Raw genomic sequence first — 25,741 nt, 5'->3', positions numbered from 1 at the left:
TCCTTCGAGCCGGATTCGAACCAGCGACCTAAGGATCACTGCGTATCGCCTACAGTCCTCCGCTCTACCAACTGAGCTATCGAAGGGGTGTGAAATCAGTGGCTCCACCTTGTGGTTATAAACACATCCAGCTGCTGCAATATGTATGTATTTTTATCTTTTATATCAACCTCTCCGTCCTCTTTAACTTTCCAAAATGACTCTATACCCAGCACAGTGATACAGCTGGGTGGTAATTTAAAAAACAACCCAACAAAAAGCACCTCAGTGAGGTGTTGGGCCTCCAGGAGCCACCAGATTCTTCAAGTCTGAAGCTCCAGATATTCCCTTATTTTGTGTTTTGATGTTGGTGGTGGTGAAGAGTGCTGTGTGACAACGTTGGTCCAAAATCTCCTGTAAGTGTTACACTGGGTTGAAGTTTGACTTTTTTTTTTTTTTTTTTTTAAACCCCCCACCCCTTCCTTAGCACTTGCTCTGGTGGCTCATGGCGGCCTGACACCGTACTAAGACCCTCCATGTTGGTTTTTCCTTTCATCTGTCACCTGTCAGATGACCTTTCCATCTGCTTTAGCCCTTCAAATGAATATACCCCCCAAAATCAGCACAACAATAAATACTGTCTCACTATAGGTTAGAACAGAGCAACACAACAGATTCAAGTTTCATTCAATTCTTTATTTTTTTTTTCTCCTTGTATTAATCATTCATACTCCAGCAATTATATTTACACGTTTAGCTTTTCATATCGCACAGGTTTTCTGACGCTCTCTCTCCCAAGCCACCTTCTCCTCTGCTTCCCACCACACCGCTGAGAAAAAGACAGTTTGGAGAGTACAGGCCATGGTGCACAGACTTTCCTTCAGCAGGGGTGGGAAATGGAAAAGGGGCTAAATCCACACGGCTGAGTGGGTACAAAACTGAAAGGAGCTACTGGTCATAGGTGCTGGCTACATTGCCCATGTGGCTCCAGATATTTGCCTGCCATGTTATTTGGCCTTTAAATAAAACCATTCTTGTCTATAGAAACTTGATATGAGGTCCATGTTGATAACCTGACTGACCATTAGAAAATGAATCTGTTGAGAACCTATGAGATTCACTGCAGTTGCAATTAAAAAAAAAAAAGCCAAATTCAACATATAAAAACAAAACAAAAATTTGTGTACTAATGGCATAACATTCATTTCAAATTTGAAACCAGACTTTTAATCACAAAAGAGAAAAAGAAAAAAAAAATCAAGCAGAGGTTGACTGCCGCAGCAATACAACTGTCATCACTGCAATAGAAAACTGATAACAACAGACTGTTACAATTTGACACATTTGAAGCATGAGTCAGTATTGGATCAGTGTTTAAAATTATAACTTTTATCATAGTAAACGGCCATTTTGGCAATGCTGTCTACACTAAAACTAAATGTGGCACTGAAACAGGGACAGACCAAAATCTGCACCAAAAGATCTGGGGAGAAAAAACAAAAACAAAATCAAACAAACAAACAAAAAAACACCTCAGGTACCGCCGTGCTGGACAGGAGGAGATTTTGCACCCGGAGGCAGATAAAGACTCAGTGAAGAAGAGTGGAGACAAGAACCATGTGCAGAAAATGAAAACCTGCTTTCCACCAGTCACAGAAGAGCAGTGTTCAAGAGTTTGGCCTGCTATCAAAACTCAATACATTTCACACTCAGATAAAAGTCTACCGTCAAATTCCTTTTCCCAAAGAAAAGATGATACAATACAGCTTAACATCTGTACATAATGAAGAAAAGACAAAAAAAACCCAAAAAACATACATTGTGTTTAACAATACTGTCTTCGTAAACAAAATATAACAAATGAAAAACAATGGGCATAATTAATACACCATAAATGTACAAAATGAAAAAAGAGCTTTATTCTATGATAGGATCAAGAAAATAGTTATTAAAAAAACAAAGTGTAACTACATTAGATATTTTTATAAAAAGAACAAAGTAAAGGAGTTACTATAATGAGTACCATCATCATCATCGTCATCATCTTCATCAAAGTCAAAGGACGTGTGTCCTGCTGAGTATCAGGACATACCTTAAACTTAAAACATGTCGGTAGTATACACAGTACACAGGTTTTCTCTATCTCTCTCTTTCTCTCTCTCACACACACACACACACATACACACAGGTGTTGTAACATCGTGAAAAGGGGTCATTTACAGACCCAACTCAGAGACTGGGCAGGCCTGCAGGCCAGAGGAACAGAGCAGAGTACCAGACGGCACTCACGTCATTTCACACACTTCTCAAAGTGGAACATGGTTACTGATTCTAATAAACACATGTAACATAATGTGTTTAAATGTATGCAAATGTAAAGATCTGTTGATAGTGATGCATTATGTGAGGGAAAGGCAGATGACACACTCCTAACTTTTTTGCTCTGTGGTGGAAAATGCCACATTGTTATTTCTGTAAATTACATGCTCATGTTCTTTATGTTTGGCAAGACTGTAAGGGTATTAATTATAAGACTTAATAATGGGCCCTCTGTTTCAAAAAAGAGATCTGCTGAGTCAAGGCTTTCCAGTTAAATGTTGCAAGCTTGTCTGATTGGACAGTTTTCGGTAATTCATTAGTTGGGGAGCCAATCAGGAACCTATTCCAGTTTTGATTCGTTCACTGGTGTTTGTCTAAAACCACCTGATTTAACCCTTAAATGAAATCAACTTTTAACATCTTAGTGAAATCTCTAATGAAATCTGAAATACTAATGCCAAGAGACTGTTAAATTAAATTCAAATGATTTTGTTGATTCTGTTGGTCTCCCTCTGCCTCCTGTCCCGTCCAGCCCTGCAGCTCCCCGCCCAATCTGAGGGGCATTCTGGATGTGGAACGAGCCCTGCTGTCTGATGTAACTCCTCCCGGATGTAAACACTGGCAGTGAGGCTCGTTCAACACACAGCCTTCAAAAACCAAAGGCTAAAACAGTGTGGCGTGAAAACAAAACCCTCAGTGCTTCACTCCAGGGAGCTCACAAAGTGCTCTTCACCTTTATAAAAGTAAGCAGCACTCTTTAATTTTTTTTTTTTTTTGCATTCACATCCCTGCTTTACTCACTGCCTGCCCCACTGCACACAGAACAGACCAGCATTTACATCCATTGAAACATCTCAAACCATTAAAAAGGGAGGAGAAATTTAAAAAATATATATTGTAAATAATGGTACCTATGCTTCTAATAGTTAACTGGTACCAGTGGCTCAATAGTAAGACTCCAAAAAAAAAGGCTTGGAGGATTTCAGGCCTTCGTTTGGTCTCTTGTCATGTCACATACAATCATTTAGGGCTTATATTGTTTATTTAAAAAAAAAAAAAAAAAAACAGGAGTAAGAGGTAAAGTACGTGGAATGACATTAAATGAGGATTATAGCAAGGATAATAAATGATAATACAAGTGGATAACACAGGAAAACCATTGTTGTTTTGTTTCATTAGCTAGTGGCCTCAAAGCTGTAGTGGAGGAGAACAACCACAAGAGGGAGCAAGAGTGCTGAAAAAGCAGCTTGGTTTGCAACAAAGCAAGCACAGGACACCTTTCCTTAGTGTTTTCTTTCATCACTTCTGGTTTCTTATGTTTGGTGATTGCTGAAGTACCATTTATACAAGTTAATATTACTCTACTCCTATCCTATACTACATTCGCACACCATCTTTCTTTCTTTTCTGCTACACTCTGTTCTTCTCCCTTGAGTTACCTCTGCCTATCAAACCTCTCCATCTTTGTCCCTTCTTTCCCAGTTTTAAATCAACTGCTCTAACATTTTACCATCTTACCCTGGTTACTCTTTCTTTCAGTAAAGTAAACTTGCTCTGTTTTTTTTTTCTTTTCAAGTATTAATTATTAGTACCAACTCATTCTCACTTTTCTTTTAGTACCTAGCTATTGGCTGAAACCATCAGTGCCATAATCTCTCATTCAAATTTCTCTTCCTTTGAATGCCTCTCTTGCTGTGCTGCTGCATCTTCAGACACCCTCCCACCTCTGCTGATGTGCTTTTCGGTTTGGTGGGGAAAAAAATGTGACCTTTGGAAAGTCCCGCATCAGCAGGCAGACCCCAGCGTCGGCTCAATTGACAAGTTGGAAAATGGTGACCCCTGCAGAAAAATAAATGTTTTCTGTACCCCAAAACATCCCCCTGCACCCCTTTAAGTGCTGGCAGAGTCTGTCTCAGTTCAGGAGTCTCCTCCTGCTCCTGCTCCTCTTCATCATTTGGGCTGTTTCTCTCCCTGTACTCCTCTTCCTCTCTTCTATGCTTCACACTGCTCCATCTCTCTGCCTTGGTTTTCTTCTCATTTCTCCGTCAGTCCGTCGTCCTCTGTGATGCCCTGAGCTCGGAGCTCCTCCAGGACGTTGTCCAGGTGTCCGGGGTCGGGGAAGCCATGGCCCGTCAGGTTTGAGCCGAACTCTGTCTTGTGGTGGACCTTGAAGAGGAAAAAGTCAATAATAAATAAATCACTGACATTTTTTTTGTTTGTTTCATTGACAATAAATTAACCTCCATCACCAAAATACAGCCAGTGTGCTTCAGGAGAACTGACAGGGAAAAAGCCTAAAAAAAAAAAGAGGAAACTCTCCATCCTATCTCTCTCATACAGTTCCTTGATTTTTGCAACAACAAAATGTATTAAACTACAAATTAAGAATAAGATGTAGACATTTGTCTCTAGATACCTTTGGCAAAACAAAATCTATGTTCCTAATGTTTGATTAAACTGAATAACCACAGGCTCTAACCCTAACCAATAATACTTGATTTTGTGAGCTCCTCCATTAAAAATTGTGATGAAATTTGCAATATTAAAATTATAAATTGTAAAATTACAAGTCAAGGAAAATGGTACTACAGTGGAACCACAGAGACAGGAAAAACTGAATTTTCCAGCTCTCTCCCTTTATATATATATAAAAAAAGAGTTCTTGCCAGTTCATGCCAATGTAAGGATTGTTTTAATTGACATTACATGTGTATGAGGGACAGGCTGATGTTAATGAGTGTGTACCTCGTTCCAGATGACCGTGTCAGACTCTCCTGTCGTGCTGGAAGTACCGACTGAGAAGATCAACCTGCGGTCCCATGCTACCAGGAGCAATCTCAGTACCTGCAGACGGGAAAGCACACATTTAATTTGAAAATCATCTACGAAAAGCAGATTCTGGTGTTGTTATAAAGACAAAATCAGAGGTAACAGGTCATTTACAAGATCTCCAGGATGCATGGAGCACTGAGTAGCGGTAAATATGTGAGATTATTTATCTGTTTTGAGAGCTGATGGCACAGTGGTCTGGTCTGTAGGAAGGTGGATGGGTTTACCTTGCGTCCTTTCTCACTGTCTGGGAGGTAGCAGTGTCGGGGGAAGCCTCTGGCGGTGAAGGGCTTCCCTGGGTTCGGGTGCTCTGGTCCCTGAGCGAGGGAGAGACAGACAGACAGTTTTATTTTAGTGGATTAACACTCTCTCAAACTCACTACAACATACAAATGTACCTGAGATAAACCTGGTCTTTGTGCATTTATTAAAATTACAGAAATAACAAACGTAGCGTGGCACTTTTTAGGACAGAACTGTGAAACTAGAACGATAATGAATTCAAACTGATGAAAGAAATGACCACAAACAGTTGAGGGTCGGGGTAAAATTTAAAACCAGCTAATTCTATGTGGAACCGAAATAAACAAACAAAGAACTGTCAAAATACAGTCTGTTTCTGGTTAAGCTCCGCTAATAAATAAACAATAACTAGGCAGAATAAGATCACTGGGGAATTCAGTGTTTAATAATGTTAAGATGTGATGATATGAAAATAAATTTGTTTTGCACATAATAACCCCGTTCTGACGTCATTTTGGCTCAGATGGATGTGTGAATCAAATATAAACAACATAACAAAACCCAACATCCCTGCCAGTGTCATTCACATATTTGGGTGAAAGTGCACAACTTATACTGCTTGCCTTTTCTATTTGTCTTAATTTCAAACTAAGTATCACTTGAAATTAAGACAACTTTAATCTAGCCAATTTTAATCTAACTCATTTCAAACATCACAATGAAACTTAATTTTAAAAACAGACCTATGAATAAATGGTGAAAAAACAAGACCCCTAATAAAAGTGTATGGAAAATATTTTAAGATGGTTAATTCAAGACTTTTTGAGGACCTGCAGATAGCCCCAAACATCTGACCTTAAAATAATAATTGATAAAATCCAGGAAGCTAAAAAGTCAGCATGTGAAAAAGAGGGGGAAAGAACAGATGTGCATAACCAGTTTGAGGATGGCAGATATCAGCTTGACTGTTTCACATCTTATTAGCATGTAGTTCAGCTCTCCTCTCTCCAAACACACTGATGGTGTGTTACGCACCTGAATGCCTGGTGGGATGTTGTAGATGATGCGAATGGTTTTGCAGTCAGGATGTCCCGGCAGAGAGTGAGGGATGATGTGGTACTCCATCTTCCCCGCCGGCTGGTTCCCCGTCTTCACACCGTAGATCGTTTTACAGGTGGGACACTGAAGACTGCAGAGGAGGAGAGGTAAACATGGTTTTACTGGAGCAGCTCACTCCAGGTTAGAAAGGCTTTTATACTGACAGAAAAACAAACTAAAGCCACATGTAATGAGTGTCGATTTCTTACAAATCAGGAAAAAAAAAAATCACTTGAAAGATTGTTTTTTCCCATCAGAGTTGCACATTGCTGTATTATAGTTTTCAGACTGTAATGGGATTAGTATTCTGATAAAATCTATTTCTATTTATGTTCTGTGGTGCAACACATTTTCTATGAAAAACAATGTGATGGCAGCTTAGCAGAAAAGGGGTAAGTGTAGTTACTATTTAGATTTTTACACCTTAGCACACTTGTACATGTTTAGAGGATGATACTGAACTTGCCTTGCATAATCTTACACATGCATATACTAAACAATCAAGTCAAACTTTTCAATCCCATATTTTCTGAAGGCGGGTGTGAGATGGTTTCTCTATGTCCTGCGTACCTGCCGTCCTTGTTGCCGTTATTATACATGGCCACCAGACACTGGAGGTGGTACTGGTGTCCACACTGGGCCAGCCGCCCCACTGACTCCGCCCTGGAAACAGGCCCCACCCCTGGGCCTTTGTAGCCAGATGGACCCCCCAGAGGCTCCATGCAGATGGTACAGTCCTGCAGATGAGTTTTCATTATTTTAACATTATTATGAATGAAAGCCCTAGAAGATACATAACCAAAATCTGACCATTTTTTCCTTTGCCTTATATTAATCTTGAAGTGTGAAATCCACACTACATGGCATATGAATCGACAGCATGAAAAAACTGCCTGCCACCATTTGCCCACAGACACAAACTCTGGTCCTACCTCCTCTGGTGGACTCTTCACTTTCTGCAAATACTTCTTCACCACCTCTTCTGGAGTTTTACCTGCAGAGGGAGAGGACGACAAGGAACACGAGGAGGAAGGAGATCAGAAGATCAGAAGAAATAGAAGGAAACCCATTAAGCTGTGTGCTAAACCTGAAGGTGAATCTTAAAAACTAATGGGATGAATAGTAGGGAAGATGATGGATGGAGGTAGCTGGTGCAAAGGTCACATAAATTAGTACTTTTCTGAAAATATTTAAAAATTTCTCTTTGTATCAGTGGTGGTCTGCTTCATGTTTGTTCACCCCCCCTTTCATTTAAACCATGTATTAGTGCTTGGCTCTCACCCTTGCGAGTCTGCTTCTTGGTGGTCTTCCTGCAGCAGTGGCCCAGGCCCGGCACAGGTTTGATGTCGCTCTTACTGACAGGAGGAGGGTGGAGCACCAGCTTAGGAGGTCTGGTCAGACACACGGGCAGAGCTGCAGCGCTCATCAGGATCCCCGTGATCCCTGAAACACAGCAGATGGAGCCAAGTTAGACGAATACAGAGGGAGAGCACATGGGAAAGCGGTGAGCACAGTTTCTATCAAGGGCCGCTATGTAAAAATTATATGATTTTCATAACTAAGTTGCAGAACTTCCATGAGCTGAAATGTCATTCCTAGTTTGTTGTTTTTTTCTTAACAGGTGAAGAGTCTGAAAACTGTGTGAAAGTTGAAAAATACATTTGGCAGGCTATGAAAAGCTATTAGCTGTAAAAATCTCTGTAATCAGTGAAATTGTCAATTTTAGCTTTTTTTGTCACTTCATACAACTGTAAAATCAGCAATACAGTAAAAATCTTTGTGAAGAAAAAAATCATCAAACAGGCCTTTCTGAAATGCTTAACCTGTTGCATTTGTAATACATTTTTTTTTTTTTTAATAAAAATTCATATTGGTATCAGTCGTTATAGAAGGGAAGATGTTGATCTTGATCAGTATCATCCCATATCGTTCTATCTGCACGTTGACCCAGATGTAAAATTCAAAGAATCTATCAAACTATCAGAAAGTCTTCTGTCTGGAACACACCTCTCATAGTCTCCTGTTTGAGTTTTAATGCACGTGATGTGTGATTGATGTGATATTTGTGTGTGTGTGTGTGTGTGTGTGTGTGAGTGTGTATTCTCACCGGCAAGAGCAGGGTGAACAGGACTGGATCCATTGAGGTTCTTCACAGGGACAGTGGGCACGCTGCAACACAAGACACACACACTTGTTTAGTTCATCACATTAACACACTTCCTATCAGGCAGAATATAAAACTATTTAGAAGACAACATGATGTCAAATTAGATCAGACGCTTGAGGTGTGTTTTTCATTTGTAGATACGCCCTGTAACGGGTGTGAGATTTCCAGCAGACACCACTAGAGAGATACTCACTTAGAGAAATGGATGACTGTCATCCTTACAGGCAGAAGTCGCAGACCACCACAGATAAAAAGACGATGACGAGCAAACGGTAATGTCAGAATCACTGTCCTGTTGACTGTTTATTTTTTCTGTAACTTCCAGCAGTAAAGTCTCAAAATAGACACAAAAGAGTCAAATAGTGAAAAGCAGCTCAGTTTTTTTCCCCAGAATAAGATCTCAGCTGTTTCTTCTCTCTTCCTCTGTCTGGTTATCTCTCTTTCTCTGCTATTCTACACTCGCATCTCCTTGTCTCAGGCTGGACTTGTCCTTTGGCGGTCAGAGTGTGTGTGTGTGTGTGTGAATGGCTTCACGCAGCTGTCTGTGTGTTTATGGCAGCTAATCCATTGAGTTTCCATCTGCTCAGTGAGCTCAGAGAGGTGGACGTCACACAGCTGCTTGTTTGGGATTACCTGCCTCGTCACAAAGCTCATCATCGTCTCTGACTGACTGACACACATACATACAACACAAGAAACACACACACACCATACACACAGACCCACACCACACCACACTACAGGCTCTCAAGACTCCAAACACCTCCAAATGTGGAGAAAACCCACATTAGTATTTGTCTTTCCATCTAAATATTTTAGTGAATTTCAGCAAACTGAATTAGGGAAGCTGATTGGGAATGGCAAACTCTGGTTTCTCAGTATTACAATAAACATCCACACAGTCTGGTAGAGGTGGGAATCATCAGAGGCCCTATGATGCAATATTACCACAACACTTAAGTCATGATATGATACTATTGTGATTTAAATATTTTGCAATGTGCTGAGTATTGTGATAACATGCATTTCAATAGTGTGATTACCCTTTTCCAGTTAGCCTACACTTTGCACTGCACTCTGCAACTTTGTCAACATGTTTTATCTAATAAGACAGTTTTCCGTTTGTTCATCTCACTTCAATCATTTTTATTGCAGCAATTGATTCTTGGCAATACAATATCAATATTTAGCATCTATGAATCAATACAATATTGCCGCATAAAATATCGCAATACTTCGCTTTATGATTTTTTTCCCCACCTCTATAGTCTGGGTGTGAGCACATCACTCTCTGTGTAGAGGTTAAGTTAGTCTGTTCCTGTTGCCTCTTTACCTCTGATTTGTGTGTGTGTGTATGTATGTGATCATAAAGTGGTACAGCTGACGTCTGTGTGCCAACACGGCTGTTCGAGCCGGGGTCAGTGGCAGGTTAGCCTGTTATAGACCACAGTTATAGACCTGCAGGACACTCAGGCTGTAAAGTGGCACATGCTGTGAGCTCTCTGTGCGTGTGCGTGTGTCATTATTCTTTGAGGCTGAGGGCCGTCTATTGTTTGCTGGTTGTGAAATGACCACTGGAGGTCATATTGACAGAGTTAAGGGCTTTGGCTCCATTCATGCTGAGGCTGGAAGTGTCCCCACTCTGATTTTTCTCTTCGTGTAACATCGGCCTGTACCCAACTCACAATTCCAGAGTCAACTCAGGATCAGCCTTACATTGCAAAGAATTGTGCCCGCTCCACCCCTTTAAAAACATTTAAAGGGGATTTTTAAGAGAATCTGTCTTATGTGTCATATTGAATTGCCCAGTAACTATCGAAAAACACGACTCCGACTTTTTTGACTCCAGTTTCCAAGTCGACTGTATAAGTCTATGACTAATGATTCGACTTTCAGAGGGCAAAACTAATATCACACGGATGTGATGTTCTGAATGAATATGAAGCACAGTGACAGTTCTTCAGCTCCCATGTGGATCACATAGAGGTCTGTGCAGGTCTCTTATCTGAGGACCACTCCCACAGGAGGCCTGAAACCTACATGAGTCTTGTTTGAATGCTCAAAGTGGACTTGCCAGTGGTGCCTCCAGTGAAGAAGAGAGGAAGAGGCAGAGGCGAAAAACAATTCAGTTTCTCTTCTTGTGCACTGTTTTGCAAAGCTGAACAGCCAATCAGATGCCGCTTTTCCACTAGCACCTACTCGGCTCCACTCGGTTTCGGTAGTTTCCCATTACACCTCATCGTGGGTGGAGTCGTCATAGCAAGGCGGCCCCGCCACCAAGCACAGAAAAGTCTCCACCTCTTCATTTGACCATGGTACCGGTTTGCTTGCCATTTTCCAACTTTGCCAACTTCAGCGAAGATCAATACGCACGGTCGCCGTGACCTGTTTTTTTAAAAATGGCGGGTTTGGTTTTCATGAAGGAGTCTCATGTGTCATCGCTCCCTGTCCAATCAGTGGCCTGCACTCTGTTCTCGTCGCATTTTCAGCTCGACTCAGCTCACTTGGAACCCTGGCTGAGTAGGTACTAAAATAGTAACTGGTACCAGGTACTACCACCTAATGGAAAACCTTACAAACCGAGTAGAGTCGAGCCGAGTAGGTGCTAGTGGAAAAGCGCCAAGAGTGATCTCTCTCACCTACTGGTTCTGCTGCCAATTCAACATGCTTCATAGTTGGGAAAGCTGCTGACAGGTGTGCGGCAGCTGTGCGTGACACAGCACAAAAAACACCCATGGGCAGTCAAACAATGTCACAACACCTAGGTGTGTCACAGCCTTTAGACCGAGGCGGCACGTTGTTGGCATTAACACTGTCTCTCAAGGACAGCAGCCCATGCTTGAAACAGTGCGATAGTAGAAGGGTAACCTCACTTAGATAACAGGAGTTCCCACAGAGAGAAAAGCCAATGTCCTTCGAGCCGGATTTGAACCAGCGACCTAAGGATCTCTGCACCAAGCCTCTACAGTCCTCCGCTCTACCAACTGAGCTATCGAAGGGACACTGACAGCAGCTAATAGGTATGTCTGCTGTGTGCTTAATATCAAGGCTTTCCCCTTTATAACACACACTGAATCTCACATACATGGTCCAGACATTAAAGGGTGCACATGTACATATGCAGGCACAGGCACAGGCACGCACGCGCGCACACACACACACGCCCGCGCACACACACACAGACACACAGAAACACACCCTCAGTGGTGCAGCCCCTGTGACGGGCAGAGTGTGGTGCTGATCTGTTGTTTCCTGTTGTTGGTTTAGCATTAACAGGCTTTCTGTCAGCGCTCTAAGCTGCTTTATGCTAACCCAACTCACAGACACATGACTGTGTGTGAGTCAGTGACTAAGACTCGGGGGGGTGTTGTTTGTATGTGTACGTGCATTGGTGCTTGTAAGGGAAAGAGGGAGGCCATAAATTTGTGTGTTAAGTTTTGTTCACTTGCTTGAACGAGTAAATTGCTAAAAAGGAATAAATATAAGAAAAGCTAACAGAAACTGTTGATAATCTGCTGTTTGTACAAACCACTGGACTTCCTCATGTAATGTAACCCCATGTAAACAGTGTACATGAAGGAGGGAGACCCCGCTCTCCACAACACCTTTCAGCCTGAACAGAGAAACAACACGAATCACACCACAGAGTGACAGCAAAAGAGAGAGAAACAGCACTCATAAAGGGAAAAGACCACCTCCTTCGAGCCGGATTCGAACCAGCGACCTAAGGATCTCTGCATTGAGCCTCTACAGTCCTCCGCTCTACCAACTGAGCTATCGAAGGGGCTGTGCCACACTCGTTCCCTGATCAGCTGTCAGCAGCCAACAGCCAACAGGAATAGTACATTCATCTCTACCATTTTTTTTCTGAAATACAATAAGAATAAACATGTCAGCTGCACGTGTTGTTGCGGTCAGTGGCAATCTGACCTGGACCCCAAGTTGACTGTTAACCAGCCAGACCCATGTTTGCCCTGTAGAGACCCTTATATTGAAAGATATTTTGGTTTGTGTAAGAATTAAATTACTGAGAAAGGCGTCTCAACACAGCAGATGCCTTTCACAATCATTAATCATTTAAATACATAATTTTCACCCCATGTTTTTGAATGAAATCAAGAGAAATTGTTAAATTGCTTGGATGTTTTAGTGGTGAGATTAAACCAAAAAGAAAGAAAATGTTAAAATAACCACTTATACATTTTCTGCACTGTAAAAATTTGTAGTGAATTAAACTAGTTCTCATTTTGCTGCAGTGCCCCGAAAACACCGCTGTTAACCCATCAAAACATTCTGAACAACATTTCAGTCACAACAGGCCCCGTCGCTCACAGTGTGGAGGCAGCGTCAGAGTCACGAGTGTGTGGCTACTATCACGTCTTCATTACATCAAATTTCCATCAGGGGGTGATCTGATTAGTCCAAGACTTACTACAGTATGTATTATGAGCGCCCTGCTGTCGTATGCAGTGACACACATCGTGCTTTAAGCTCTTTAACTTGTCACACACAAGCATATATTTAATTTCCTCTGTTATAAAAAGACTGTCGGCCACTGACGAATGGGAAACACCGATATCAGATCTGCATTGGATCAAGTCAATGAGTGATAATGACAGTGATCTCTCTCTTAGTCTCACACACACTCTCATAATCACACACACAGTAATCCCTTGTTGCCGGTTGCTGGGCCTGTTAATATTTAACAGGCTGCTGTGTTAGCATGGAGGGGGTTATGAGGTAAGGAAGAGAAGAGAGGGGAGCCTTGAGTCATGTTTGATCCTGGATAAGCTTCATGTAGCTCATTAGCACACTTTCCAGTTGCCCCACTGATGTGCTGATCACACACACACATACACACACACACACACACACACACACACACACACACACACACACACACACACACACACACACACACACACACACACACACACACACACACACACACACACACACACACACACAAAGGCAACAGCACATGGTTTTCAGCACCTTTGTCCCACTAATAGCATTTCAGTTGTTATACAGTGGAAACATGCCTGTATGTTTAACCTTGACACTAGAGTAACGATGTTCAGGCTCACAGCTACTCTCATGAAAGACGTTTTATCTCATTGTATTTTGTTTGAGGGACTCTGCAGGGCTGATATGGACCCCAAAATGTAAAATGACATTATGGAGTGAAAAAGTAAAAATAGGACAACAGAAAAAAAACAAACAAAAAAAAAAACAAACACTGGTAATGTAACCAAAGTCTATTTGGAAATCAAATCGACTGGAAATCAAAAAGGAGACATGAGAGACAACATAAATGCAAAAGTAAAATATTTCATTTTGCATTCAGAATGATTTCTGTGTAGACTAGCTACCTGTTTGTGTCTCTGGCCTTCATATGTGCCTCTTCTCTGTGTATTTGATCAAATTAAATATTTTTGCATTCAAAATGTTTGCCCATTTCTTTCATTTCTCATTCCAATTTCTGGCCTTTGGGAGCCCCATTCTCTAAACAAGTAATTACAAAAATGATAATGAAATAAAATATCAACATAACAAGCTTAGAATTATTTAACACTGGATAAGTTTAAAGAAAAGTTTATTTAACAATCAGTTTATTCCCCAGTTTTTTTTTGTTTTTTTTTAAATCATGTAAATATATTTCTGTGCTTATTTCTACAATTACTCTTTTCATTAAAGCAAATGGATTTCTAACAATGAACAATCCAAACTGGCAAAACTAAAAAAAATAAAATAAAATAAAATAAATTAAATTGACAAGATTTAATTTCAATGTACTACATTTCTATTAATGGGTATCTGAGGAGAATGCATATGGGCATGGCAGACTTCAGCAAAGAGTCATAAAACACAACATTTAGCTCAGTATTTATATGTTGATTGATTGACTAATTGTATTGGACAATAAGAAATAAACACAGGATATGGGCTCCATGTCAGGGCTAACACAAAAAAGTTTATTTCTTGTCCATTTATTTCCCTTGTGTTTCCTTGAGGTAAGGGGAACAAGGTTGGTCGAAAACAGAATTTACAGCTTAAAATTTCAAAGACGACTAAATACAGCACAAAACAGACTATAAACAAGACTAAGGGAAGAAAATTACATGAGGTAATGAATACTCGAAATGCAAAGATCCTTCCACACACCTTTACAGCGTAAATGCTAATTTGATCATTTAATTCTACCATGTTCCTGTACCACCCTTTTACCTCCGTCAGTTTCCTTCATGACTTTGAATACATTTATTCCATAAAACAGCTGATGACAATAAAAAGGTTGCCTTGACAGCACGTTAATGTGTTTGTGTTTATGTCATATTTGGCCCTTCATTCAAGACGACCATGAAAGAGCAGGAAGTGACGGGGGAAAGAAGGGAAGAGAGCGGTGTGACCTCAAAACAAACCAGGCAACAAGAAGCCTGAGATCCTGCAGACAAGAAAGATCCCGTCCCTGAGGTGGGTGGGGGTGCAGACAGACAGCCCTCAATGGGACGCAAATCTCTTGACCCCTCACGACCCCTCGCCTCCCCTCCCCTCCTTCGCCTCCCTCCCACCAGATCACACACACTCCCTCTGCTTTGTGTGGCTCCTCTCTCTCTCTCTCTCTCTCTCTCTCACACACACACACACACACACACACACACACACACTCGGCCCTGCCCTGCTCCTCCTGCTCCCTTGGGCCCAGATGGTCATCAGCTGGACTGATTCAGAGGCCAGACAATCACACACTCCCACGCATTCTCACACACATATTGTCACACACACTCACTGCTACACCCACAGCTCCATGCATAGACACACACATTCTGATGTACACATGCACACATACACACACGAAAATGAGAAGATGAGCTCTTTTTATTGGTTTAACACAAATTTTTTGATGGTTGGACAATGGAAAAGTTGGAAAGATAGTTTTGGTATTGGGACTTTTGTGGGCGTCTCTCTCTCTTTCTCTCTCTCTCACACACTCACTCTCTCTCTCACAAACAAAGACACGTGATTTTAGTACAAGCACCCTGCAAAAATCACATCATTATCATCATCATCATCATCATCATCATCATTTAATAGCATTTTCTATGAAAATGAAAAACAATGATGCAAAAATTAGCATTTCAACTCAAATCCTTAACTACAATCCGCAATATCACTTATCACTGTATCAGTTGGCCCTAATGGAAACTGCATGTTGAAAAGCAAGTTCTTCGGCTGGCTTGAGGTGAACATTTTTGTGTTGATAACCAAAGCTGGACATGCATTTCTTGAATTAAAAAACACAATAAGAGCATTTGGAAGTTCTGAAATTGTTTTCAGGGCTTGAAAATATCATCGAGTGTATTTCTTTAGTTTTTTCTTCAGATGAAAGTGTGAATTATGGCCAACATTGGCTGACACTAAACAAGTCCTATATCCATCAGTTCTGGGAAGACTTTTAATTTCCATTTCATCGGATCTTCTTTTAAATCACTCCTCAAAACTTTTGCAAGGCTTCCTTACAGCAATCTGTTGTTTCTTATGTTTCTTATCCAACTTTTATTTATTGTATAACTTGTTTTAATTTTTTTTGTGAATTTCCCAGTTTGGGATCAATAAAGTATACCTATCTATCTATCTATTTTACTGTATTTACTGTATGCTTTATTTTATCAGGTCCTATCTTCCACATTTTATTATGTCTACTTTTTATGTTTCTAATTTCCATTGTTCTCATCTTGACAGTGTGTATCATTTTTACTTGTTATGTGAAGCACTTTGTCTGTCTGTCCAACACTTCCATTACCATGACCACCACACTCTCCACTGTGGATTTGTACGCACACAGTTACATACCAGTTGCACCCCCCCAGAAACACACACACACACACATATATGCGCGCGCACACACACACACATGCACGCACACATTCTCACACATAATTCTGCCTCCCTGCTCACAGCGGGACAAAGCCACCAGAGGAGATCCAGCCTTGCATAACTTGCCCTCACTATCAGATAACCTCCACATATCCCCGCTTCACAACTAAGAGACACAACTAAGAGCAGACACAACACACACACCACCGATGGACGGACAGACAGACAGACAAGGAGAAAGCAGGGCAGACGAGCAGTGAGCCACAGACAAAACAATACAGACGTTTGTTTTGTCTCGCCGCTGTCTGTTTGTCTGCTGTCGGTCTTTGCTCCTTCACGTTTACTTGCATGTTTATTATGCTTCTGTGTCGTTTGATTTAAAATGGGATTAAACAGTAAAAGAATGTTAAAAAAAAACTATACAATTTAACCAACAAGCCTGTTCTGACAGTAAGAAATATACAGAGTTGTCTTGTCCAACTGAGTCCTCCATCTGTTGATTTTCACACACCTCGCTGTATCTTGTGAAATGCAGGACTTTTCCAGGAATAATGTTTTCCAGGAAGATTATTAGATGTTTTTGACATTAAAATGTATCATGCAGTACAGAGTTTGATCTTTATGGCCTTTTGAAGGCCAGTGCTGATGCCGGTGCCTCTTAGATAGTTTGTGCTGTTATTCCACATATTTAAATTTGAACACTTTCAAGTCAAAAAAGTGCTTCTCCTTGAATTATTCTCGATCTATCCTTGTGTAAAAGCCTCTGAAAACAGCATTTAGACCAAGAGACACTAAAACTCAGTGAAACCCAGGAAGACGATGATGAAAATAAAATGAAAATACAACAATTTCATGCATATGAGAGTGGAATCAGATTAGAGGCTTCTCATAGACAACTAGTGCTGTACTGATCAGTAAAGCACAATATGTCCATAATCAAACTGCATCATGTCAATCACCTATGAACTGAACCATGACAGCTACAATTTTTACTTAATTTAATTACATGACAAATGTACTGCTAAAGCCACACATCAGTCAAATTCTATCAGCTTGAAAGCTTGAAAAACAAAGAGGAGAAAGTGAGGAGATGTGTTTGCTTGTAAACTATTTGTTGAAGCCTGGAGGGTATGAAATGAATTTGAATTTTACAATCTGAATAGCCAGGTTGTGCCATGTCTTACAGCTGCTCTGTGCGCATTTTAACCACCCCCAAAAATCTTATTAAATGCACAAGGACACATGGATTTATCCAACAACTCATCGATCTATGTGACACAACACAGCAACATAGGACAGTGATGCAGCTCCCCCTACAGGCCAGACATGGTAAAACAAACAAAAAAAAGAAGAAACCTGTAGTAGTGAGTCCACCTGTTGGTGCTCTGAGCAGATGCCAGTGCATTAAAGCTCTTACTGCTCATCTCTCCTCTCCAGTGTTATAACTCCCTCCGGCTACACTGATTTTTCATTGATTTGCCTCCCTTGCACTCATTCATGCTTAATTTGCTTTTTCCCACTGTGCTGCCGATCCAACCCCCTCACCACAACCATTTTTCCCCTTCCCACTCATCCTCTTTGTCTCATTCCCATAATCCCCTGCTACAGAAAGAGAGAACAGATCCTTCCCTTCTTCACTGCATCTCTAGTCCGGATCATCAATATTTACTTTTACTGTGTGTGAGAGAGAAGGAGTATGTGTGTTTTTGTTAAATGTCTTTACAGCCGGCCAGCACTGTGTATGAGTATGTGTGTATGTGTGTGTGCATCCTCTCTCCCCCCCTCTCTCCAGTGTTGGCCTGATTTCTTGCACCACAGTGTGATCAATCATTGCCAGTTTGCTGACTCGTTTCTTTGTCTCGATGTCCCCCCCACCCCAAACCCACACCAACCCCCATCATCCCCTGTCTCTGGCGCTGTCTGAGTCTATGAGACAGTCCACACACACACACACACACACACACACACACACACACACACACACACACACACACACACACACACACACACACACACATCTCTACACACACCCTCCTCTACCAAGAAATGTTGAATGTCTGAGAGTAGCAACAATGCTGACTAGACCCTCTACTATTGTCTCCATCATGCGCTACCCCCTCCCATACATCCTCATTATGAATATTCCCCCAGATCAGCACAGCCATCTATACGGGGGGATAATCCACCACATGGTCGACACCCCCACTCACCTAAATGCAATGGAAGAAGGCAATCTTCATTAATTGCAAGTGGACAAAACAGACGAAATGTTGCTGACTGTGAAAAGATGCAGAGAAAAGAGGGAAGAACAGAAAGAAACACTGTGGAAAAGAAAGACCCAGACAGAAAGAAAAGGAAAGGAAAGGAAAGGAAAGGAAAGGAAAGGAAAGGAAAGGAAAGGAAAGGAAAGGAAAGGAAGGAAAAGAGCAGCAAGAGAAAGGGAGAAGAGGAGAGGAAAAGGGACAGAAAGAGGAGAGGAGGCTGAGTATTGTGTTGCTAATGCAGCCCAGGCTTGGCTAATCCAACAAAGGTTACTGTGGATACCAACAATGAGGCTCCAAGGGGCCCAGACCACTGAGAGGAGACAGGGGAGGAGGGACAAGGGAGGAGAGGAGCTAGGGAAGGAAAGGAGGGGGCAGGGAACGAGGGACTGAGGGAGGGCGACGTGGAAAAAAAGCTACAGTGACAGGCATTTGCTTCAAAGCAGTTATGTATAGGAATCTCATTTTTTGTTTCCATTTTTGGTGCTAAGTGCTCATTCATCGCTGCAGTGTTTCTTCACTTATGTATCATTTCTATATCATAACTATATCTATTTTCTACATAATTTTCTTATTTTTCAACAGGTGGCGCTCTGTTCTTTGCCTGTTCAAACTGTAAACACATTTATTTTCGTCTTTTTATGTAAGCATCAAGGTGACTCAATTAAATTCTTGAAACAGGCTGATGTGCACTGGAAATGTGAAACTAACACATAAAGGCCAAATTCAAGAAATGGCTTGTTTTGTAGTGGAAAAAAGAAAAAGAGTGAGTAAAAAGAGAAAGAATGAAGACAGTCTAGCAGGAATATGTGTGTGTGTGTGTGTGTGTGTGTGTGTGTGTGTGTGTGTCGGGGGTCGGGGGGGTTGTTCAGAGAAATTTAGTCAGGAGACAAAGTTTCAGCACAGAGGAAGAGTCAGAGAAAAGAGTTTGACATTAAAGGGAGAAAACAGGAGGACAACAAGAAGGGCTGGATGGGGGTTAAAAGAGCAGGAGTTCAAGGGTAAAAGGAGAGGAGTGGGGGAGGAGAGAGGAAGAGATGGAGGTGTGAGAGGAGGAGAGAGAGAGGGGCTGTGAAAAAGAGCGTGGGGGGGGGCTGAAAGTGAGAGAAACGTAATGAAATACCATGTTTACACCAAGCAAGCAGGTTTTACACAGCTGTTTTTTTTTTAAAAAAACCTGTGACTAACAGCTAAAAAAAGCAGGTGAAAACATTTACATTAGCAGAAGTCCCGTAAACACATTCCACCTCCAGGATAACAACTGATGCCACAATCTACCAACTAGGCCTGGGCAATATGGACAAAATCAAATATCACAATATCTTTGACCAAATACCTCAATATCAATATTGTGATAATAATGTAGGAATGACTGTTGATACTTTCATAACACATTCACACAAGAAGCAAAATAATCATCAGTAATGTGGATATGATGACCAAGCAGGTAGAGGCAAAAAATAAAACAGCTAGAACAGTTGAATAAGTTCAGAGAACTGCATTTCTTTACGGTAATGCAGCCTTTAAAAAATGATGAACAGATGATATCTGGTTTCATATCACAATATCAATAAGATATCGATATATGGCCCAGCCCTGCTGACTTCCTCCGACGTCCTGCTCCAACGGTCCATCCTTACAATTACACTGTGAATATAACACAGAATCCAGTCCAAAAGATGCCGATTTGTTGTAACTTATCAACTTCACAGATAAGAATTGCCTACTTAAACTGTAGAGCATGTCCTGTATCATCAGCTGCAGCCAGTAATTACCCAGGACTGTTGCAGGATTCACAACACAGGACTGAAATCCAGGTTAACATGTTCATACTAGGGTTGTGCATCTCTGGTCTGTGGCTGATACGTTATGTATCTCGATACAGTGCCAACAATCCAATACATTAAAGATACGTAAGTAGCAACTACCAATGCAAAATGATACGATTCACCCCCCCAAATCATGACGCAGTGCAATTTCACGATTTGATTCAACACAACGCGATTCGATGTGACATAATGATGCAAAGGAATGATGCCATGCAATTCAATGAGTTTGATTATTTATTAACCAAATAAACTTTCACAAACGGGCCTTGTTTCACAAATGTTTTCTGTCATTTTAAAGTTGACAGTACAGTACACTTTTATAACACCTGGCTCACAATAAAGGAGGATCGAGATAAACAACAATGAGGCATAGTGCAATATGAAAAGCTACTGTTAAACTACTGCCATTAAAAAAAGTTGCAACACTTTGCTCACCATTCTTGGGGCTACATGCACTGGCTAATTTTCCTATCAATAGATCATACTGAGCTGAAGTCCAAGATGGTAGTGGGATTTTAGCTAAGTGTACCATGGGTAAGAGAGAGTGATAGAAAGTGGTGAATGGAGGATAAGAGAAAGAGTGTTATGCAGGGGAGTCAATTCACTGAATCCAATGTGATGGCAAAGTCCCTGCATCTGATATCACACACCACTAAAACTTATGTGGACGAAGTGGAGCAATGACTCATGAGTAACATTATTTTATTAAAAACATATCACCAAATTGTCACAGGGAACCCTGTGATGTGAATTTATTTATATATGGTTCCTAGATAAATTATTAGCGTTTAATACTGGTTGCCTGTTATTATGATAAAAACAACAAAATGCGTTTTTGGGCTCATTTAAACTGAAGTTTGGAGTTCCCCTAGTCAACGCTGACATGGTGGGATGTGAGGAGTCGGTAAGACAGAGGGAGGCACCGCTGACCCAAGGCCGTCATACTCGTTTGCCCATCCGCTCCCACAGTCCCACGATCCCTCCCTTCTCCTCTACTCTACAAAGGCTTCTTCACACATGGACAACAAACAGAGAACTCTGCTGACTTTTGTCAACACACGTCAAGCACAATGGCGCACACACACAGTCCACAGGAATCCAAGCAAAAAGAGAGACAGGGCTGCAGTTTTACAAGGTTAGTTTTGGCAACATTTTCAAGGTCAGTCTGGCCTTGTGGCCCCTTTCTCAAAGATTCCTTGTATTCTTCAACTAAAAACACTTCAAATTAGGTCTATCCAGTGATTTTTTTTTGTAGCGTTAATCAAAAGGTAATCATGGATTAATTGTGATTAATCACATATTTAATATGCATTAAATTACATGCTTATACTGTCACTGCTGCAAAGTCAATGTATTTGGGAGGTAACTGTTGCTCTTTTATGGTGGGTTCCCTGATGTAATCTGATGTTTTTCTCATGCACTCTACACTCACACAAATGTGGTTTGACTACTGGAAGCGCTGACAAAAACGTGTTTAGCTGATATTTTAAACTCATCGTGCTGCAACAGCACATTTCAATTTTGCAGTATGTCTATATGACTTTATTTCTATACAGAGATCCACTGGGCAAGCCTCTTGAAAGAAAGCCTGTCATCCAGCATACCACAAGTTGTCCTGTCATTCAGTTTGTCTGTTAATCGGTATTTAGCAGCTCGGTTCTGGGGGTGAATGCTACATCATGTAACACTGATGCAGGTTAAGGGTCAAAAGTTCTTCGAAGTTGAACACTGCATTAATTTCCATAATTTTTAATAACGTATTAAGGTCCTCAATTTAATGTGTTGATGCATTACCTTTTATAGCCCTATGTTAAAATATATTTTGTTTTGTTTTTTTAACAGGTATTTGGACAGGTGCTTCCTCTTATTTAGGCATCAGAAATTTGTTGTCTGCCTGTTAAATTCACCTAAAACACTTGAAATGGAGGGTAGTTTGAGACTAATTATTTCATGTAACAAGTACATCAACAACCACACAGTGTGCTGAGTGTATTTGAACATTAAGTATAACACTCATGTATCTCAACCTGTTTCAGTTTTTCTCTAGCCTTTCATCTGCATCTCATCTTCACAAATAAAGTGGATTTACAACAGAAAATCTCTGAGGGAGCCTTGTTTTCACCTGAATTCAGTCTATTTCATGGAAAACTGTGGGCGGTTCGAATATTTCAGACTAATTGTAAGCATCCAAATAATGACACAATCATTCAAACCCACAACAGGTGGCAGAACATAAGCTAAGTAAGACCAGGGGCACCATGAGAAAACAACACAAACAAACAGGGAAGCAGAGTTTCCAACAGAGATGAATGGTGTTATCTAAATAAATAAATAAAATCACAGAAATCACACCTCTGAAACTGTCAAGTTAAACATTGTGTCACTCAGAGCTGCTGGGAGACAAACAGGCTAACAAGTCACTACAGTGTCCACACGCATAACACCTAGGGATGTGAGTAATACAGTTGTATGTGCGTGCGTGCGTCTGTGTGTGTGTGTGTGTGTGTGTGTGTGTGTGCACGCTATCATACTCACACTCCAGCAAATGATGTGTGTCTATGAAAAGCTTCTTGCGAAAGCCTTGTGTTGTGTGTATGTGCTTTAACAGTACAACAGTACAACAGTACAAAGCCTTGTTTTTTGGTGTCTTTGTTTTACCCTGGCATACAGTTGAAGCCAACAGAGGGCATTTCCATTTGGGTACACTCCTCTCTCACACACACACACACACATGCACACACACACTCAGATCCAATCCAATCCAATCCAATCCATTTTAACAGATTATTTTAGTATTACAGTAAGTGTTAAAAACTGTTTGTTAAAATACTTAAAGTAAATAAATGAATTAATAAAGACTTGAATACATAGATGGATAGATAAATTTAATTAATTAAAATTTAACTCGTTTACTATATAAAATAAACTCATTTCCATGGTTTTCCTTGAATCAAGTGACATTAACTTCACGCATTTCAAGATGCTGTCATTTGCCTCAAGGGGTTGTGGTTATTCTGAAAACAGGTGAACCTGCACTGGAAGCAAATGGCAGATTTTTTTCACCTCTTTTAAGAAAAACAAGATTTAAGACAAAAAAGCTGCATCAGATAACTTGGTAAGATGGATATTTCTGCAGTGCACAAGTGCATTACTACTTTTACACCAAGTCATTAGGTTTCACCTTTTTTTTCCCACCTGGGATGACCCACAACAAAGTCTTGTGCACATATTTCACCTAAAAGTTAATTGGTGTTACAATTTTCCATCTTGACTGAAACACAGCATTTTCTCTGACATCCTAGTGATTTGTCCTGAGTGGTTTGTCAATACAAACCAAAAGATTGTGATTTGCCCATCTATAACGTAGAGCATGCCTTTTATGATCAAGTTGACGTGGGTCATAAATTAGCAGATGAACTGATAATTACCTAGGACTGTTGTGGGGTTCGAAACCTGGGACTGAAATGCTGATGAACTCGTTTTAACGGAGCTCAAGTTCCAGATGGTTGTGGGATTGTAACTCAGTCCAGAAGAGGTTTGTGTGCGTGTGCGTGTGTCTGTATGTGTGTCCATCCTTGTCCTTATGCTGTCAGCACATCAGACTGTCATAGTGACTGTGACAAGGTGACACACTGTGCATTTGTGTGTATGTGTGTGTGAGTTATTCTCATCCTCCTACTCACCCTGATGCTATGAGTGCTCTGGATTGGGCCATGGCGATTCTCTGTAACGCTGGTCTACTCAGTCCGGCCAAACTCGATCTCTGTGGCAGTGGGGCGTGGCACACCGTCGCTGTTACTGATGGCGTGCGCTGCGGTTTCATCACCACGGGCGACGGAGATGGCACAGGGGAAGGGGGAGTGGTCACACTGCACGCTGGGGTAACCAGCGTGGCAGTGGGCACCGACTCGCTGGCTGATGATGGGGCAGGTGTCGCCGGCATGGACGGAGGATTGGGATTGGATGATGGGGGCAGAGGGGGTGGGAGGGATGGGGGAGGTGGCCTGTTGGAGGAAGAGGAGAGGCTGAGGGAGGCGGTGCCTGCGGTGAGGGCGGCCAGTGACTGGGCAAAAAGCTGGGCGTTTCTCCTCGGGGAGGCGGTGTTTCTGGAGATGGCGAGGCCGTGTGGCAGAGTCAGGGAGTAGTTGGCGTTAGAGTTGGAGTTTTGCTGCTGGCCACGACCCAGAGTGGCTGACTTTGACGGACTAAGGGCTTTGGAGGTGGTGGAGATGGAGTTCTTGGGCCGCTGCATGGTTAGCGAGCGTCTACTTAGAGTCTGTACCGCCACTCCTCCTCCTCCTCCTGTTCCTGCGGTGGACTTCACACTCAGGACCAGCATGCACTGCTGGCATGCGCAGGGCTGGCCCAGTCCGGTAGCTGGTAATCCTCCATTGGGATAGACTGGGTTTCCGGTGCTCACACTGGCCCCTGACACCCCAACGCCAAGCAGGGCTCCCGTTAAGCCTCCTCCCCCTCCTTTAGGTAAGGGGAGAGGCCCGGACACCAGAGGGTATGCCATGTCGGCTCGCCTCTGGATCCTGCGACACCTCTGGCTCTGTCTGTTCACCTGCAGAACAACAGAAACAGTTTATGACTTTTCTGCTCATTATACCTGATCTTCAGACAAGCCCTCATGAATCAGCTTGTTTTTACTGCTGCCTGCCAGGGAGGATGGAGTCTCCGTTTTTACATTTTTAACACTTCTATTATCCTCCTTATCCTACTTAACATTATGGGGTCATTAGCTCAGGGAATGTGTCAGCTGAGCTCCTGAAGGGTGGAAAGCTAAATCTTTTCCATTTAGAAAAAGAAAAAGATTCTCAACTGAATTATGTCTGTTGTGCAATTAGATTTTTTTTTTAAGATAAGAGAAATCCTGCAACAGAATGGCAGTCTTCACATAATTTTCAAACTTTTTAACCATGCAAGCTGATTAAAAAAAACCCTAAAAACTACATTTACAAATGATCTCCTAAGCAATCAGTTTTCATTACAGTGTCTGTAAGACAGTGTTAGAAAACAAAACTGAAGGAAAGAAAAACAAAAGATGGCTAAACAGGTCATCTCCCTGAATGATGTAGCACCCTCTGGAGGAAACGTCACCTTGTTATGGCCTGTAATTGCTGTGCACCCCTCGG

The 25,741-nt window shown here is 41.5% G+C and overlaps 1 protein-coding gene and 3 non-coding genes across 5 annotated transcripts in view; all 4 read right to left on the bottom strand.

Annotated features, from left to right (window-relative positions):
- trnay-gua (transfer RNA tyrosine (anticodon GUA)) lies at nt 1–86 on the bottom strand. The gene is given in 2 exon segments: nt 1–36; nt 50–86. It is a non-coding gene; the product is annotated as a tRNA-Tyr (tRNA).
- A 2,904-nt stretch (nt 87–2,990) lies between these two features.
- Nucleotides 2,991–25,741, bottom strand: part of LOC115363757 (E3 ubiquitin-protein ligase DTX1-like) — a 49,375-nt gene continuing 26,624 nt past the window's right edge. For both annotated transcript variants that reach the window (XM_030058054.1, XM_030058045.1), the window contains exons 4-12: nt 24,287–25,170; nt 8,576–8,637; nt 7,750–7,911; nt 7,401–7,462; nt 7,039–7,205; nt 6,406–6,559; nt 5,355–5,444; nt 5,044–5,142; nt 2,991–4,464 (exon numbers count right to left, since the gene is read on the bottom strand). In XM_030058054.1, the coding sequence (XP_029913914.1) occupies nt 4,333–4,464; nt 5,044–5,142; nt 5,355–5,444; nt 6,406–6,559; nt 7,039–7,205; nt 7,401–7,462; nt 7,750–7,911; nt 8,576–8,637; nt 24,287–25,170 (1,812 nt within the window). In that variant the 3' untranslated portion in view covers nt 2,991–4,332. The remainder of the gene's footprint in view (nt 4,465–5,043; nt 5,143–5,354; nt 5,445–6,405; nt 6,560–7,038; nt 7,206–7,400; nt 7,463–7,749; nt 7,912–8,575; nt 8,638–24,286; nt 25,171–25,741) is intronic.
- trnay-gua (transfer RNA tyrosine (anticodon GUA)) lies at nt 11,547–11,634 on the bottom strand. The gene is given in 2 exon segments: nt 11,547–11,582; nt 11,598–11,634. It is a non-coding gene; the product is annotated as a tRNA-Tyr (tRNA).
- On the bottom strand, nt 12,332–12,419 carry trnay-gua (transfer RNA tyrosine (anticodon GUA)). Its single transcript is given in 2 exon segments — nt 12,332–12,367; nt 12,383–12,419. It is a non-coding gene; the product is annotated as a tRNA-Tyr (tRNA).

This window comes from Myripristis murdjan, chromosome 1 (genome assembly GCF_902150065.1).
Source record: "Myripristis murdjan chromosome 1, fMyrMur1.1, whole genome shotgun sequence".
Classification (NCBI taxonomy): Eukaryota; Metazoa; Chordata; class Actinopteri; order Holocentriformes; family Holocentridae; genus Myripristis; species Myripristis murdjan.
This window is presented reverse-complemented; position numbering and strand designations above follow the sequence as displayed.